We start from the raw sequence: 19,090 nt of genomic DNA, 5'->3' as shown, positions 1-19,090 counted from the left end.
AAAAGAACAAATAAAAGGTACGAAGCAACTTTATGACCAAACATAGGTTGGCGTTATTTCCAGTACATTTCAGAGATACAGTATTGCGCAGCCCAGTACCACAAGTACAGAACATAGACTGATCAAGATGTAAACCCGGCTGGTCCATCCTCTTTTTACCAAAGCACCCGCGCGCCATCCACAGAGTTCAAGCTCCCAGCTCTGAGAAAAAACGGAATCTGCACTGTGACATGAAGAACCTCCTCCAGCAGCTTGTCCAAATTAAACCAGCTTTTACCATTGAAAAACTCCCAGTAGTTCATTGAATTACGTCAAAACTTTTAGAGTGAGGAAGTCCGAGTTTTGTATGGTCCTGCTTTTAGCTTTTTTAGATAAAGTAATATTGAAAACAATATCCCAGCCTATATATCAAAGAGATATATCCGGCCCTTATTACAAACTTTGAGAGATAAACATGAAGCAAATTACAAGCCACAAAGCCTATTGCTAAATTGCCACCCATTACGTGCAAAGATGTCCATCGCTGTTACTTCCAAAGCGCGTCATGCATCTGTAATCAAGCCTATGTCCTCCTTCTTTTGCAAAATCGCCCATGTCCTGGTGAGATGAGTAGCCCTAAAAAGGATCTGGAGAACAGTTTGTCTTTGAATATTATGAAAAACTACATCATTTCTGGATAACCAGATTGACCATAGAAGCGCACATAAACCTGTGAATATAATTTTTTTACTATCCCACGTAAAATCCTGCATCCAAGACCCGAATAAATGCACAACAGATAGTACATGCTGAGGGGCATATGTATACATGCATGTTGCTGGAGCCTTTTGTTTTATTTGTTGTTTCACCATTTTTTCCCTACCATTTTGACATGAAATGCCAAATACACACTGATGGTCCAGTACTAAACATTGGATCCTATTATTTGAAGCATCACGCATTGTAGATGCAACCAGCAATTCAGCAGATGCATGCATGTTGCTAGCAGCTTGACTGTTTGCTGCTACTTCCCAACAATCAATAACAGTGACACCACTCCCGGCCGGGCCCCAGCGCCCACATGCTTATCGAAAAACGCATAGCTCTTGAAGCAACTAAAAGGTGAAAAATAATCCAGAAAACAAGAGGACTACTTTTCAAACAAGAATTAGCAACCAAATCCACTGATCCACCCAATTGTTGTACCCAAAACTCTCACGAAGTGTCCTGTGAGTCAAGCCAATGGCAGGCAGGATTTATTTGCAACCACATATATCATAATGGTACCAAAAATAGAAAATTCGACGAACTCTTTTCTTGCTAAGATACATTGGTAGGCCATGACTATGGTCCTTGGTCCATATAGAATGGATGTCTTTGGATCTATAGTCAAATCAACTGGACAAAATAGACAGAACAGAATAGTGATATCTTTCGTGATTGTACATACTAGATGCTTCATAAAAGGAAAATTTTGTCTAGTTCGAAAGTGACCGATTTATCAAATATTTATTTGGGCAAAAGTATTACCAAATTCCCTTTGCCATATCTTTATTTTTGTGGGTACTACTTTTTTTAATTTTACGACGTATAAGTTAAACCACCATAATCAAATTTCTTGTGAACATGTTAAAACCCTTATTACTTATTTATTTTTTGTCATTTGATTGCAAGAGTACAAGAAACACTCTTCTAATGAAATTATTGGCACACTCTTATGTTGTAATTCTCCCCTACATAATGGAAGAACGTATTCCAGCAATATTTAGATATAGCATCCAAAACTGAGCTGGCAGCAGGATTATATTGCAAGATTAAGCATTATTGAACATTTATTGAGAAATCCAAATGGGCAAGGATCAAGTGGCATGACTAGAAAATGATATTTTCTTCCCATACTATACAATGTAAACACTTCAAATATATTTATGCTTGTCGAATATTCTGTCCCATGCATTAAAGTCTACAACTATTTTAATAGGTATTTCAGTTATTATATATGCTAGCTAGCGACTTAATTAAGAAGCGCAGCCAACGTGTGTATTAATGCACTCCATCCATCGAGCATTGTCTTTTTCCGGAAGATAAGGTATATGTGTATGTGGATTTTCACAACCATTATATTTTAATACATGCATGCATCTAGTTGCGTGTGCGTCAAATTTGCAAGTCACATGTCACTTGGTTCTTTTAAGTTAAAGCTTTGCTGTTATTTTCTCCTAGTTGCATTTGAAAATTATAGTTAAAAAACAAACCACTAGGCATGCATGAGATGATCATGATCCTTGCTTGGGCTCAAATATTCTTGCTTTTGCAGATCAGAGTTACTCGTGCAGAAGTACGAAAAAAAAGCCCAGAGGAATCAATACCGGTCACCAGAGAGCAATAATTTTTCCTTTTACCGAATGATGGCCATGGGTTTTATTTCGGAGCACATTTCGGGTATGCTCTCGGGCAGTGTTTTTCATTTGTCATTTCCGAGCATGTTTTATAATACCGCCTGCTAGCCGGCGTATGGATCGTCAGCTCATCCGAGCTCCCGAGCTTGTGGGTAGCGGGCCTCTCGATTCTTTTGCTCTGCATGCGCTGCTTAACTAGGACGTGGAGTAATGGGAGTGGACATGCAGAGAAACACAGAGCATTTCGCCTCCCATCAGTCGGCATCTCAGAACTCACCAATTTTCTTCTCTCTCCTATTTTCTCTCTCTTTTACGTCAGATGCAGCTCGTTCCCGTCGTTCTCAGAACACATGCTCTCACAAGGACAAGTTAGCAGCCGCATTCATTGTGATGTGACACCACCGGGGCTCCGGGGGCCTGCCCCGGCGCGTGGGCCCGGGCCGTCGCCGTTCGTACGGACACCACCGGCCCCCACCCTCTGCCTTTGTTTGGTTTGGCGTGAAAACATTTTAATAAAAAAAATTAATAATTTAATCACTAATTAGAGGTATTAAATCAAATCTAATTATAAAATTACCTCCACAACTATGATACTACAGTAGTTACTCTAGCTAATGAGATTTTTGACCGCACGATTAGGGGATGATTGAGCACGGTCAGTGTAGCATCACTGTAGCCAATTATGATAGAACTTGCTTGGTTCATTAAATTCGTCTCAAAAAATTATACTCATTTCTAAAAAAATTTGTAAATAAATTTTATTTACTACTTCATACAAACATTTGTTTTTTTTTAAATTGTGATGTGACACCTAACCAAACATGACCTCTTTAGGGGGCTCGTCGTCCATTGCATCCTGCACGCCTCAGATATGTCATGTGGGCGCATCATGGAGCGCGCTCCCGCCTTGGACTCTCTTCTCCGGCGGGACACCGGCCGGCCGGCCGGCCGTCCACCGCGCATCCGATCGACGGCCGGCGGCGGGGGCAAGGACACCGGCCGGCACCGCGAGGCCTATACAAACGGAGGCGAGGGCGAGCGTGCCCGGGACAGCTGCCGCTCGCTTTCACCCACCCCCACCACCCACACAAACCCTATAGGCTGCCGCTCCGGGAGAGAGAGAGGAGAAAAAAACGAAAATAGTTTTACCTTTAGTCATGTCACCTTTCACCTCACAGTCACAGTGTCCCTGTCCTCCCTTCCTCCCCTCTGTTCCATCTCCCAGTTGCTCCGCAGATCTCCCCTTTTTAGGCCAAACAATCTATTTTTCCACCACCCCCGACCCTCCTAAAAATAGTAGCCCGCACCTCCTCCCCGCTCCTGATGAAGCTGATGAGACGACGAGCAACAGCAGCGAGCAACCGACGACCACTGCCACTCCAGTTAGCTGAGCAACGGTAAGCGGCAAAACAAGAGCGCCTGTAACTTGTGTTGTGCTAGCTCCTTTTTTTTTTAATCTTTTTCCTTATCTCCTCTCTTCGCTACTGCTCTCTGCGGATTCTCGAGTCAGCTTCAGCTCCAGCTCCAGCTAGAGATCCCTGCTGGAATCTCCTCCACCGCTCCGACGGGCCCTCCACCGAAACCAGCCGGCATCGCCACGAAAGGTAGCATGTGACTGCTGGCTCTCCAAGAAAACTAAATTGAATCCATTCACCACATGTGTATAATTTGACTAACAGCGTATGCAAATACCACCTGTGTTTTTGTTAATTTCTTCTCTTGCACACCTCGCTCTGAGAAAAAGAATGTTTCCTTCTTGTTAATATACATCGAAGATGCATCGCTTTCACACGCACATGGACAAGCAAATTAAAGAAGAGAGCAGAGAGCACCCCAGATAGATCCCCCAAAAGGTGCATGTAATCACCGGCTCCACCACTGATTCATGTGTTTGCCTGATTCTTGGATGCCAGATTGATGGACCTGCCGCCGAAGCCCGAGAGCCCGGGCGGCGGTGATGGCGGCGGCGGAGTCGGTGGATCGAGCAGCGGTGGGGCGTCCTCGTCGGCGGGCGGCGGCGGCGCGCCGCAGACGCCGAGCCGGTACGAGGCGCAGAAGCGGCGGGACTGGAACACGTTCGGGCAGTACCTGCGGAACCACCGGCCGCCGCTGAGCCTGGCGCAGTGCAGCGGCGCGCACGTGCTGGAGTTCCTGCGCTACCTGGACCAGTTCGGCAAGACCAAGGTGCACACGGCGGCGTGCCCCTTCTTCGGGCACCCGAACCCGCCCGCGCCGTGCCCCTGCCCGCTGCGCCAGGCGTGGGGCAGCCTGGACGCGCTGGTCGGCCGCCTCCGCGCCGCCTTCGAGGAGAGCGGCGGCCGGCCGGAGTCCAACCCCTTCGCGGGGCGCGCCGTCCGCCTCTACCTCCGCGAGGTCCGCGAGCACCAGGCGCGCGCGCGCGGCGTCAGCTACGAGAAGAAGAAGCGCAAGAAGCCGCAGCCGCCGGCCGATCACGCCGGCGGCAGCGGAGGACACCCGCCGCCTCCGGCCCCGCCGCCCGCCGGCGCGGCGTGCTGAGGACCACCCGGCCGCCACCAGTACGACGCGCGCACGCGCCATTTGATACGCCGGACTGAGCATATTTTATGTAGCTTTCGATCCATTCCCGTGTGCATGCATGCATGGTTTGCTGCCATCTTGCTCGCGATGCTTCTTCGTCTTCCTCGATCAGACTCTGCCGATCGTGTGCCTTGCTACATTGTTATTTCTTCACTCGTGCTCTCTCTACTGCTAGCTTCAATTATTCCTAGCTACCTCTTAATTTTCGTGTCAAGCAGTTCCGCTCAATCTGCTGCTACGCTGGAAGGAAACCAATCAATGGATCATCAATGAGACTTTGAGTTGCCTTACTTTTCAGTACTGTTGATTCCTGATTATAGATGGATCGGAGACTGGGTTGCATACTAGTTAGTGTGCCCATTCATTGTTGTACGTGCGTACGTGCCCTTCAATTCAGAAGTACAGAGAGGACGAGAGCGCGCGACGACTACTGGACCACTGGTCGTCCGATCATCCCCAAACCCCCTCTCTTTTTGCTGCAGTGTTCTTCAAGGATCTCGCGTGCCATTTCCGTGCGCGAGCATGCCAAGTCCCATCGAGGACCTACTCCTACAAATTTGACACTTCTCATCTCGGGCCTGGCTTTTCTTCTTGTTCTGAGATTCCTGATCCTCTTCCTTTTTATGGTGCGCTCGCCGCCGCTCGATTCCGGCCCGGCCACCCCCGCTGCTAGCTGCCTCGCTGCTTCAGATCACAGGCAGCACGGCACCAGTAGTCAATGAGCAGTGCGCGCGGGCATGGCCGGATATCGATCGAGCCGGGCCCTTCGTCCACGGGCGCGGCACACTGTTGCCGACGCCACCAAAGGCAAGGACACGGGCCGGCCGGCCGGCCCGCTGCTCTTCCTCAGGACCGGCGGTCTCCCGTGTGTCCCGTCGTCGGTCGGTCCGCCGTCCCATTGGCTCGGCGCATATCTTGCTAGATCTTGCGTGACGGTTGAACAGGATGCCACTGCTGTTCTTCTCTAGCACGCGTGGCACACTGGTCGGCCTGCCGGCGGGGCTCGCCGGCCGGCCGGCTGCTTGAGCTAGCTAGCTGCAGCCTGCAGTGACGCCAGTCCAGGAGGTCAAATGGACGAACAGTAGTAGCATGTGTGCTGTGCCCCTACCCCCACCGGCTTGTCCTACTTAAATTCGTGAAGGACGCGGCCAAACAAGGAGATGTTCATTGGTTTTTACTGTAGTTAGCAGCTGCGTATATCTACAGGGTCCCTGATTGGTATGCTAACACTGCCATTTTAACACCGGATTTCTTCATTGGTTGCTTGGTCTCTGATTCCTGATTTCATGAAGAAACTAGTGCTGGACTGCTGGTACATCGTGTGTCTATATATATGTTAAAATGGTAGAGAGAACTATAGATATTTACTTATTTAGGCAACACAGCAATTGGTATAATATGACCCAATGAAATTTATGACATTAAGCAATATTATTGTAGAGAGATCTAATTAAATACATTAGTGGCATTAAGCAATTGTTCATTCATTGTTATAGTGTATACTGCTTGGCTAATTGTTAATAAGAAACAAACTACTGAACTAACTAATAATAACTCGCCATGAGGTTATTAAGCACGCTATAAAGAGCTGATGTCTTTATTCAGTTGATCAGAATTACCACTTTAAGTTTCCATATGTATATTTAACATTGTTCGTTATTAACCCTGGACTCTTAATTTTATGTGCTCATTCAATTTGTTACTAGGCAAATAATATTATTTCGTTACATAATTGCATATGCCTATGTTGTTTGATGTGATTCCATATCTCTCTGGTTTTTTCATTGTGTTTTTATGAACCAATACTAAGCCATATTAGTAGTAAGTTTTGTAGAAATTGAATATTTGGAGCATATATTGTAGCATGCACCCTCTTTACATGCTTACTGTAGGACTGTGTGCGCTATGCTATTTATACCAATTAAATTTCTTATGCATGCTAGTAGACCTCATCATATTCATTCATCCAAAGCCATCCATTAGAACCACCGAATGAAGATATTTTAGTCATATATGATTTAGTAAAAATGAAGTACATAAGGTAGGTGCATTCGAGGAAAGTTTGCCATCTCTCATTATTTAAATCCTACAGCACAGATAAATATGTGAGCACATTTCAAACACTTAGAGAACATCATATATAGGGTACATTTCAAACACTCTTTAATTATTAGCATTTTTATTATGAGCTGAGAGAGAAGATACAGAAAAACCCTTCTTTAATTATCAGTATTTGTTATTAGAAGCTGAAAGGGAAGGTTCATAAAACTATTTTGTACTTCTATTTCATATATATATTCAAATAAAGTTACAACAATGTGTTAATAAGGCCATACAGTACACAATCTGTAAAAGTATTATTAGTTCACTCAAAATTGATAAGAAAACTTTGATTCTTTATGCTCTAACTAATATAAATTCAATTATATGGCTACTAGCAACTAGTAGGATCTAATAGTAAAATTTTAATATAGAATCATGACAACATTTTCTTGTCTAAGAGGGAAGTTAAGTTCACTCAAATCCACATGGTGTCTAGTTCACTCAAATCCACAATCTGTTTGTTGTAACATGTTTTTCCTATGCAAAAGTATATGAAAAATTATAAGAATGTGATATGGATTCATTTTTTATATATCCTATCTTCATTCTTCTTCTCTGCTGATGCTATATATAGACTTTGACCTACAAGTTTTGGTTTTATACATTTAATTCTCTAAATAAAAATAAGCACTAACCGTACCTCTAGTCTATTCATAGTATATAGTATAATATTTGAACAAAATAATATTTTAATTAGTACTTTATTTAACTGATCTGTAATAGAAAAAAGCATTGTTCAAAATCAAGAAAAAAATGATTTATTTCCATATGGTGAAAGGCATAAGCTCATGCCAACATATTTGCAGCTGTATAATAACTAGTTTGGTAGGCGCGCTATGCGCGCCCGTATAGGAAATTGCTAACTCAAAGTAATATTTTTTTTACTGTTCTCGAAAGAGGATCATACGATGTTTTAAATTATATATAAAAAATATATTATTGTGGAATACAGAATTAATTTTTTTGTATAAAAATGTATATTTTTTATTTTACAATAGACTTGTAGTGTGCAACGATAGGTATTATTGTCTTTTATGGACATCATGGACTTATGAGATCGTATAGTACAGATAAGATGCTATGATATATTTTTTTAAGTTTGGTTTAGTACAATCAGTTAGTTAGATGGTAAATATTTTTAACGATCTAAAATTCTCAGTTGATGTAAAATTAACACATAAGCTACCCCTTTATATGCTGGATCGTTCATATAAATAAATGCTGTTAGAACTTTAGTCTCAAGTGTATATTAGATAACTGATGCTATAAATATTAGGAAGTCTCAAGTGTATATTAGATAACAGGTTTTTTAAATATTAGAAAGCAAATATTGGGAAGTTTTTTCTTTTAAAAAAACAGAAGACGGACTTATACTGGAAAGGTTAAAAAAACCAGTACTAAACAGTGTCGTGTGGGGCCCACTTGTGAACATTGGCAAGTGGGGCCCACTTATGAACAGTTCTAAACAGTGCATGGGGTCCGCTTGTGAACAGTACATATGGGCCCACTGTGAATAGTGCTGTGTGGGCCCCACGTGGGCCAGAACTCACGGCGTTGCGCCGATTCTTGGCCCCTTAGTATATGTACTCAATTAACTACCCAAACTTTTATTCATACAAATAAATATAGAGTTGAAAGTGTGATCCTTGATTTGTAGTTGTAAACATAATTATTTTGGTAAAACTAAATATTTAATAATAATTATATTTATACAATCAACTATGCTAGGCATATATGCTCAACCGGGAGATAATAATACTTTGTGCCTAGTTAGACCGTACGGAAATTATTGTATTTTGAATCAACAAGTTCGGCCATACCAAGCTTATCTACCAAAGTAGGTGGCACCTAGTGTGATGTATTTAATTGCCGAAATTCGGCTGTATTTCTGTGGGGATAATCTATTACTTTTTGCATTATTGTATAAATGAAATTTGTAAACTTACAGTTAGGAAACATATCTAAAAGTGCTCTCATGTAAAACATGGTAATAAAATAAAAGAGTCTTATGTGACACCATAATATGTACTGCTTTTATTTAAAACTAAAAAAGTATGTAAAAATTAGGAGCTATATTAGGTATTAACCATGAGACTTATGAAACTATCTGTTGGCATTATCTCACGGTAGGACTGAGTCGTATATAGGAGAAACTTGTCCTATTTATAAAATGAAACGTATGATATTCCTGAATGTGTAATAGAAAATTCACTTGGATAGATATGCGCACCAAAATTGAAAAATTCACCAATATTAGAAACTTTATTTGCCAAGTGTATAGAGTCATGGAACAGTCCTTATTAGCAACACACAAGCAGAATTTCCACTGGGTCATATCCAATTCCTATATGCATGGATATGTATGCCTAAAATATGTTAAGCTAAATCATGCACTCCTTTAAGTCACGCAGTTTTTTTAATTATACTCGCTAGCTCCATCATCAAATTTACTTGTGAATTCTCTTATTAGGTAAATGTGCGCATAGCTTTCCTACGAATTGTAAGTGTTTCTTACACAAGTTAAGAAAGGTAACATAAACTATTTGGGTACCGATGATACAAGTGTTCTACAGCTCACGGAGGCATGAGCAAGCTAATAACATAATAAGAATCCACGCTAAATAGAAAATTTCAAACTCCTCGTCCTGACTTTGGTTTAGCGTATTAGGGCTTGGCATTGGATTTGGTACCCCTAAAAATTGAGCTAGGCCAAGCCTGGCCTAAAATGATTAAAAATATAAACTTATTTTACATTGTAAAATAACTGGATCACCAGCATACACTACCGGAAACAGGCCGTTTGCCGTGTGCCAGGGGCACACGGCAAAGGCTATTTTCCCCACGGCAAAATATTTGTCGTGTGTTGCTCACGGCAAACTACACACGGTAAACAAACGTCGGCAAAGGGCACCTTTGCCGAGTGTTTTTCTTCGCGCACTCGGCAAAAGTTTTGCCGTGTGTTAAAACTAGCACTCGGCAAACATTTTCCGAAAACAAAAAAAAATCGTCGGCCCTACCAGTCCGCTGCCGCATGCCGGCACCAGCTCGTCGCCGCCGTCGGAGTGGCCACTGCGCTGCCGCTGGGGCCCTCGGCCAGTCGCGCGGGCGAGCTCCGCCGTCGGGGTTGCCGCCGCCGCGCCGGCATGGGGCGTCCCGCCGCTGCCGCACACCCGCTGGCCAGCGCCGCCGCCGCCCCCGGCCACTGGCTAGCGCCGCTACCGCCACCCGCCGACGCTGACCCTCCGCCGGATCTGAGCTCGAGCTCCTGCTGGCTGCGGCTGGCCACGACACCGAGGCGGAGCTTAGCTGGAGCCGCCGCTGCCGCCGGATCTGAGCTGCGCCGCCACTGGCCGCGCTGGATCTGAGCTGCGCCGTCGCAAGCCGCGCTGGAGCTCCTGCTGGCCGAGGGGGGAGGAGAGGAGTCGTGAGAGGGAGGTGGAGGAGGAGGAGAGGGCGCCAGCTGCCAGGGAGAGAGGACAGCACAGGGAGAGGGAGGGGAGGGTGCAGCGCCGGGCGAGGGAGGGAGGGGATGGGGGCGGCGTCGGGACAGGGAGGGGAGGGGGCGGCGCCGGGCGAGGGAGGGAGGGGATGGGGCGGCGTCGGGAGAGTCGAAGCGGGGGGGGGGGGGGGGGTGTGCGGCGGCTGTTTTCCGTGTGCCCCAGATCTGGGCACACGACAAATCTCCTTTTTACCGTGTGTTTTTTTAACGTGTATTTTGTACTTTGGCACGCGGTAAATGTTGTGTTTGCCGTGTGTCTAGTATTTACCGTGTGTTTTTTGGTAGACACACGGCAAACAGTGTTTTTGCCGTGTGCCCGAAATATTGCACACAGCAAACACATGTTTTCCGGTAGTGATACTTTGGCCTGGTTGAGTTAATGACGGGTCTAGGCATATATTTTGGGCCCGAAAAAGAGATGGAACTGCTCACCCAAATCTCAGACTAAATAAAGAAGGTTGCATTTGGAACTGCTCGCCCATTCATGGTGTGGTTATTGTGCTGATTTCCTCAATCTCAAGATATGCCACTTGTCTATCAAAACTCAAAAATGGCATCTATAGGGGATATAGCATGAATGTGCTTGTTCATAGAAGTGAATATAGTGTTGTGCATGCATGAGTCATGAGTGTCTACAACTATACTTACAAAAGCATATATGAAATGCTCAATATCTCAGAGGAACCCCACGTTTAATTTGAATAATTAGAGATGCTGGTTAGTAATTGCGAAGGTAGCTTGCTAGGGGAACCAATGACCGTGTATAATGTCTTGTATGGTTGTTTCCTCTGTTGTGTGACTTGTGTCATTGTGGTGCTCTGATGCTAATGATGGCAACTTTAACTGTGTGTCCTGTGGGTGCTTAGACACGAGTGCTCAAAGAGAAGGACCAGATTTCTTTGACATTACCTGTAAAATGAAGTCAATCTCTCTGGTGCACTTGAGAGAGAGAGAGAGAGAGAGAGAGAGAGAGAGAGAGAGAGAGAGAAATCCCTCCAATGCAATTTGTACTTCAGTTGTCATGTGATTGGCTTTGGTGAATCAGAAGAAATTAATTGATCTCTCATGCTAGTTCCTCTCTAATAGAAGATCCACAAAATTAGAGAACATATCTTTATGACGATGCACATCGATCTTGTTTATTATGCGAGCCAGAGAGACACAAGAGCCAGAGAGATGTACAATTTGTGATGATTTGAGGTAACGTGGAATTAGTCCTTCGCCTCCACGGTTGCATGTTAATATAGGCACTAGTCCAACAACAGGATTACATAGTTTGATTCGGTTACAATGCTTGATGATCAAGTCATCAATCTATCTCTAATTCTAGTTACAACCGAATACAATTATCTCTTGTATATCTCCATGGAGGAACTCGTACTATATTCTAACACTATCAACATAACAGTTGCATTGTGCAACTTACCTAAAGCTAATATACATTTTTTGTCACATAGGAGACCCACCAAATTATCTTGAGATTGACGAAATTCTTCATGATTTGTTATGAATCATCAGTCACTGCATCGCAGAGTCCCGAATGTATCCCCGAGCGCTGTCCCCTTTTTATTTATTTGGACCAAATTTTTTCTAGACCCATGATTTCTCCGCTGTGCTGTTGTCAGGCATGACTATCACGTCGTTACAGAAGGTGAAAGCGGCATCTAGGTAGTTATATATTTTATTTTTTTTATTTTATTAATCGATGCTAGCAGCAAACCACCTCGGAAAATAGGGCATTTACCATGATCTTTCATCCGAGGCGGTACGAAAAACGCATCGGTTATTTTTGCCCGCCTTGGTTAATGATGTTTGTAGAGTGATGTTCTCAATGAAAAAAATTATTCTGAGGACAAATAAAAATGTTCTACGCTAATAAGAAAAACAATAAATTTAGCAAACTCAAAATAGATTGATATGTGATCTTGCAAGAAAAATGCTATGTACTTAAATTATGCTTTCAAACTAATCCTCCACATTGGATTGCGGCGTGGTCAGCAGTGGGTCAAGAGCCATCACTGGGCCAAAAAAAGAAAACAGGAAAGCAGCACAGACAAGGAATCCTCAGTGCTCTAATCCTGCTCACGCGCGCGAGAAATAGATTTTGCCAAAGAACCGCTCAAAGGAACAGAAGTAGGAACACATACAATAGGCTCAAGGACCAAACATTATATGTGAAAAATCCCAATCCATTCCTCCATACACATAGCTTATCCAATACTGGGTTCACGCGCGCGGCACTTCCAGAGGTGTAGATCATTGGAGCATCGGCGAAGTACATCTGCATCGCGGTTGTGCCAACTTTTCCCCGAGACAACGAAGTCAAGATTGGCTGTGCGGCTGTGCCGCCCGCTGCCTCGCCGTCGCGCTTCCGGCCGCTAGCTCCTCGATCGGCGGCGCTCGCCTGACTAGCGCGTTTGACCGCCTGCATGCTTGACCCAGGGCGGGCCTGCGCCGGCGGCAGGGACGCGTGGGTCGCCGTCCTTGGTGTCGGCCCTCGGAGCGACGGCGTTCCCGAGGCCCCACGTGCAGCTAGCAGCCGGCCGGGTGTGGGCTCCGGCTCCTCGTACGGTACGGAGCACGCTGCCGTAGGTGGGTCCGCTTGTGTGTGTCGCCGGCACCGGCACGTGTGACGTGCACCTGCCCGCGGGCCAAGCTGGTCCGCCCTTTTCGGCTTTTGCGATGAATGGAATCATCAATCATGGATGGCCTGCGATGGCTTGTGATTCGGGGAGGAGTGATGAGTGAAGGTCTGAAACTCTGGAGCAAAGCGAAGAGCCCGTACAATGGCGTAGACAGCTGTCGTCTGCAAGTACATTAAACATCGCATACAAACAGCAAATGAATAATTTGTACAATAAATTGTCTATTTGACGGTCTATAAATTATTTAATGAATATATGTATCCATGCTCTAGACTAAATAAGATCTTTGTATGCACTTTTGTTGTTTCTTTGAAACAACTGAGATCAATCAAAACAAGATGACCATGAAAAGGAAAAACTACAGAAAACAAAAAAAATAAAGGATTTGACAAATTTTATACTGCACCAACGAGACCAATACCCCTTAGCATTTGTCAAATTCTGTACAGCAATTATATTCACCTGACACTGCAGCACTTTCACTGACACCCTTGGCCCACCTCTCAGCCTTCCGTCCTGACCACCAGCACCGCCCAATCCAATCCCCAATCCGCCCCGCACCACGGCCAAGCTAGTGGAGGAGATCTCGTCTGCTTCCTACCCGGCGCCCCCGCTGGCAGCCGAGCTAGTGGAGGAGATCTCGTTTGCTTCCTACCCGGCGACCCCGCGAGCCTCCTCCGCGCCGTCCTCGTCTGCAAGCCGTCGTGCCGCATGGTCTCCAGCGAGGGTTTCTGTAGCCGGTTCCGCATCGTCTCCGGCGAGGCCAGCATAGACGCGAGCGCATCACCGCAACTCCTGGTCCAGGCGCGGATCCGCGGCAAGACATGGCGGGCGCGTGCGACGCGGCAAGACATGGCGGGCGCGTCCGAAGGTACGTGACTCAAGAACTCGCACGGGATCTGTTGATGCCGTCGTCTTCTCGCAACTGATGCTACAGCGGGCATTTCGAGCTGTCGATTTCGTCGGGCAACGGGCCGAGGCCGTCGCCTCGCGAGAGGACGGCAGGGGGCATCGTTTGCCGGTTCACCCTAAAAAATCGCAATTAACCGCTAATAGACGCATAATAATTGCCGTTGTACATGCCCTAACAACGCAGCCCGCCGGTCGGCTGCGTGCATGCGCCAGCTCTGCGCCCGCTGGCTCCCAGCCAGCGTTTGCCTCCGTCCGGATCCACGAGCTAACATGAATCCGTCCCTTTGCGAGCGGGCAGTGAAGCGTCCACTTTCTTCAATCTCTTCTACTCTCTTTCTTTCACGTAAAATTTAATCTACTTGTAGCTTACTATAATATTTGTTTTGAAAAAGTCGTCATCTCAACTGCGAGCTGCAAGGCTGCGGGCCTGCAGCTGCGAGGTAGCCGTACGTAGGCTGCATGCTCGATGCGTTTCAGCACGCCTCGTGTGTGCGACTAGTGGGGATGTTTGTAGGGTGCGGTCCAATACCGGTGTTTGCTTAGGCTAATCTTAATAAAAATGTCATGAAAATATCATGAGTATTAAATTTGCCGGTACAGCAGAAGAGAGAGTAGGAAGCAGGCTCGATGCGTTCTATGACACTTCTCTAACTCGGTTATCTTGGATTTACGGGGGATTAAACATTTCTGGTCACACTAAATGAGATCTTACACTTATAAGTATTAATAAAATCTAATTATAAAACTAATTATAGAATATATATATATATATCCTAATTCGCGAGGCAAATCAAATGAGATATATTAAATATAATTAGCAGATGGTTACTGTAGCACAACTGTACCAAATCATGGATTAATTAGGCTCGTTAAATTCGTCTCGTGAATTATCACCAATCTGTTTAAAAACTTTTATAATAATTTATTTAATACTTTATAATAACAAGATTATCGTTTGATGCATAAGACAGGGCTAAATTCTGGCTCTCTAAAACCAATAAATTTTGGGCTTTCTATATTGGCAGTGGCGTATTTTTTAGGCTTTCTCCTTGGAATTCGTTCCTTGCAGCCACTCTAAAAAATAGAATTTTATTAAAATGCACGGAGCAATTCCTACCCATAGTGTTCATGTCTATGCTACCATAGAGCAAGCAAGGCACCTCCTTATAAACTACACTCTACTAGTACAACATGAGATCTTATCTGGGCCCCTAATAAATTTATTCTCACTCCTATCATAAGGACACTACTTTCTCCGATTGCAAATTTAGGGTGTGTTTAGTTCATTTTGCATTTTGCGTTTTTTTATTTTTCAAAAGAATTTTCAATATTTGAAGTATTAAATGTAGACTAATTACAAAACTAATTACAGATCTCGTCTGTAAACTACGAGACGAATCTAATGAGCCTAATTTGTCGGTGTTTACCGCCAAACCTGCTCAGGGATACCCTTAGCAGTAGGGTTTGTAGATAGGGATCGACGGCTCTGGAACTCGATGGTGCAAGGAACACAAATATTTAGACAGGTTCGGGCCGCGAGTTGCGTAATACCCTACGTCCTGTGTGGTGGTTTGTATTGCCTTAGGTGTAGATGTGTTTCGAGGGGGTCCCTGCCCGCCCTTATATATCCGGGGGGACAGGGTTACATGAAAAGTCTTAACTGAGCACAGTTGGAGTTCTTCTACAACACGATCGGATAGTTTCCTTGTACTGCAGCTAATACTACGCCTATTAGGGTAGTTACAAAAGAGATAAGATACATCCATAAGCTATCCCTTACTCTAGAATATTCTATGCCTGTGAGCAGTCCCGCTGTCCCGGGTCTGACAAGCCGCCGAGCTCTTCGTAGCCGAGTCCCCTGCATGCGTCGAGTACTTGGACAGCGTCTTCGAGTACTTTAAATAGTCAGAACATCCTTCTGGTTGCTTCTGAGTCTTCCTTCTGATGCGCCGAGTAGTCCTCCAAGTACTCGTGGTTGCTCCGAGGCTGTGAGGTGCTCAAGCCCCGAAATCTTGATCATATATGGTGCGCGAAGTACTCGCGCTCCATATGGAGTAGCCCCCGAGCCTTAGGTTGAATCGCAGAATTAGGTTGAGGGTCACTTCAGTCTTTTTTCCTTCTTTATTTTCCAAAAAATTTGAAAAAAAATCTCTGATGCACATATCCCGCAGCCCCCGAATCTTGAATTTAAATCCCTCCATTTAGATTTAAGAATCAATGTAAACTCATGGCAAAAATTGAAATCTTCCCTTAGAAGGAAAGAATCCGTTGGCATCCCAAATATTCACAAAATTACCCCTGAAGACCGTATAAAACCGGTTGAAAGCCTCCAAGGATTTTACCCCTTGAACTCCTGGGCGCCGTCAAACTCAGATTCACATTTGCCTCTTCTCAGTCAAAATCCAAAAGCCCCTCTCGTAGCCCCCGAGCGAAAACTCATGACTGTGAGATGGCTCCCAAGAAGAACAAGTCCAAGATTGAAGAGGGAATGATCACCAATATGTCCACAGGTTGGCGTAAAAGCAAGATGTCTGAGTCACTGGTCCGGGAGTTGGAGAGTATGGGTCTCCTCCAAGAGCAGGGCGTAAGCCAATGCGCGCTGGTGAATGAGAAGATTACCCCATGAAAGGTACCCTTGAGACCATTATGTTTTGCGATTTTCTAGAACGTGGTCTCACTCTTCTCGTGTCAGAATTTTTCTATAGACTTCTTCAGTTTTTGGGAATTTAGTTACACCATCTCACTCCCCAATCCATCTTGCATCTTTTAATTTTTACTCATTTCTGTGAGGTATTCCTTGGAATTCTCCCCCATTTTCACCTTTTTCAACATTTCTTCTTCCTTGTTCCAATCCCTAATGCCACCAATCCCGCCGTCGTCAGGGAATGTGAATTGGCCCTGAGAACCAAGGCGAATACTTGGCTTATGATCCGACAGGTCAAGGAGCCGAATGGAAGCAATTCTGGTTCCATGTTGGGAACTTTGAATCCCCACTTCCAGAAAAGACTGCTGGTGCCCCCCAAGTCCAGGAGAGTTGGTCGAGTAGAGGACCTGGTGGCAAGCAAGTTGAAGCCATTCTTCGTGCAATAGCCTTTGTTAAGAAAAAGGGAGTCACTGGAGATCATGTGGTCTTCTCATTTATTAGTCGCCGGACGCAGCCTCTCCAGCTGCGAAAGCATCCTGACTTTAGATATGAAGGTACGCAAGATCCCACTAGGATATCCTCAGAACCAATGGCTCAGTCTGAGATAATAAAGAGATGCTGCAAAGTACTCGATAACTTCGACAAGTCTTTGACGCTTCCAACACTCTTCTCGGCACAAAATCCTCCCGAGAATGCCTGGGTATGTCCTTTGGATACCATGTCGAGTACTTGTAGTTAACTATTTTTGATCTTTTGATTAAGTGTTGGCTTCTTTCTGGAGAAGAATTATAAATCCTAGTATTGTATGCCTCTGACTTCTACAAATGCTGATTCTGACAATAGCAAGAAACGGAAGGTGGCTCCTGGATCAATGTTGCAGAGAAAAGTTCCTCGTCTCGATGCCGGCGAGTAAGTATATAATATTTTATTGATTGTATCCCGTTTGCCTCAGCTTTCTTATTCAGAATCTTGCTTGGCTAGGGTCCAACATCTTTTGGCGCATGAAAAAGATCAAGTCCAATATTTCTGCAACTGTGTGTCGAGTGGTTCGGAAGGAACTAGTCGATCAGCCCTTGATTCTCCTGTAATTGGGTTGGTCGAGACCCCGACTGCCAGTTTCTTGAGTGCAGACACAGCTAAGAAACCAAGCGAACCAAGCCCTGAAACATCTGATACTCCTGCGGCTACTGAAGGAGCTTCCAAAGCTGGTGGATCTGGGAGTAGTGGAGCAGAAGGGTCAAAAGGTCCTTCCGTTCGACTGGTACCATTCCAGTCTATGCCTCAGTCAGCCCAGGAAGAGTTGGGAAAGGAACTATTTGATGATCCACTGTTGTCTCTAGACAATATGAAGAAATTTGCAGATTGTATGCAGTGGAGCTTTAAATTCACCAAGGTGAGTCTTCTGCCACTACATGTCTTTGTCGAGTAGTTGTTGATGTCTGATCAGATTCGCCTTGTATGTCTCAGGATGTAGCCAATCGATCTTTCTTGAAGTCTCATGCTTTATATAAGACTGTAGACAATCGGAAGATCTTAGAGGAGCAAAAGATTATAATTGCCAAACGACTGGATGAAGCCCTTGCTGCTCGAAACAAACTTTATGAAGCAAGTCAGCAGCAGCATCTGGAGATTTGTGACATGAAGCGCCAGATTAAGAACCTTGTGGAAGAAAGATCAAAGCTTCAAGAAGAAAATTCCAGGCTTCAGAAGCAATTGCAGACTGCCCAAGCCTGTAAGCACTCGATCTTTTGTCCTGATTTTGCTTTGTCATATCAATATCAGAGATATCTTCCCATCAGGTTCTCCGGAAGATCATACTCGACTAATAGCAGCAGCTCAAGCTCTTGTGGATGTGGTTGATACTGAAGAAGAGTCGTCAAGTAGCAAGTCTTTGGTGGAGCGTTTGGAAGCAGCTCCCCAGAAAATTTTTGCTGTTATGACGACTACTTCCAAGAATTATCTAACCCACATGATAGGAGTTGTCAAGTCATACTTGCCTCACTTTAATTTAGCTCCGATAGCTAAAGGAATAGCTCCCAGTTGCTCTGATTAGAAATTCCGAGAATATTGTAGGGAATCAGAAGTGATTGCGGAGGAAATTCTGAAGAACATGGCAGCATAGACTGCTTGTAACAACTCTTATAATCTTCAGTGAGTTCTTGTTGTTGTTCATAGCTCGTATCCTGTTGGTGTGTCTTCAGAAGCATAATCTGATACCGTAGGATAAGTATGAACTAGTTGATAAGTCGAGTAGAATACCCGCATGGAGTAATCCTTAAATTTAATCAGTTAGGATGAATCCCGTTGGACTATCCAAATAGAAAAAACTTGTAAAGATATCCATAAACAA

General features: G+C 44.7%; 1 protein-coding gene across 1 annotated transcript; it reads left to right on the top strand.

Annotated features, from left to right (window-relative positions):
* Positions 1-3,441: 3,441 nt before the first annotated feature.
* On the top strand, positions 3,442-5,234 carry LOC120656496 (protein G1-like3). The gene is made up of 3 exons (XM_039934600.1): positions 3,442-3,775; positions 3,889-3,982; positions 4,292-5,234. The coding sequence occupies exon 3, from the start codon at positions 4,296-4,298 to the stop codon at positions 4,893-4,895; it is 600 nt and encodes a 199-aa protein (XP_039790534.1). The 5' UTR covers positions 3,442-3,775; positions 3,889-3,982; positions 4,292-4,295; the 3' UTR covers positions 4,896-5,234.
* Positions 5,235-19,090: the final 13,856 nt, after the last annotated feature.

The sequence above is a fragment of the Panicum virgatum genome, chromosome 1N, assembly GCF_016808335.1.
Source record: "Panicum virgatum strain AP13 chromosome 1N, P.virgatum_v5, whole genome shotgun sequence".
Lineage (NCBI taxonomy): Eukaryota > Viridiplantae > Streptophyta > Magnoliopsida > Poales > Poaceae > Panicum > Panicum virgatum.
The sequence above is the reverse complement of the archived record's forward strand: the minus strand, read 5'-3'. Positions and strand labels throughout refer to the sequence as shown.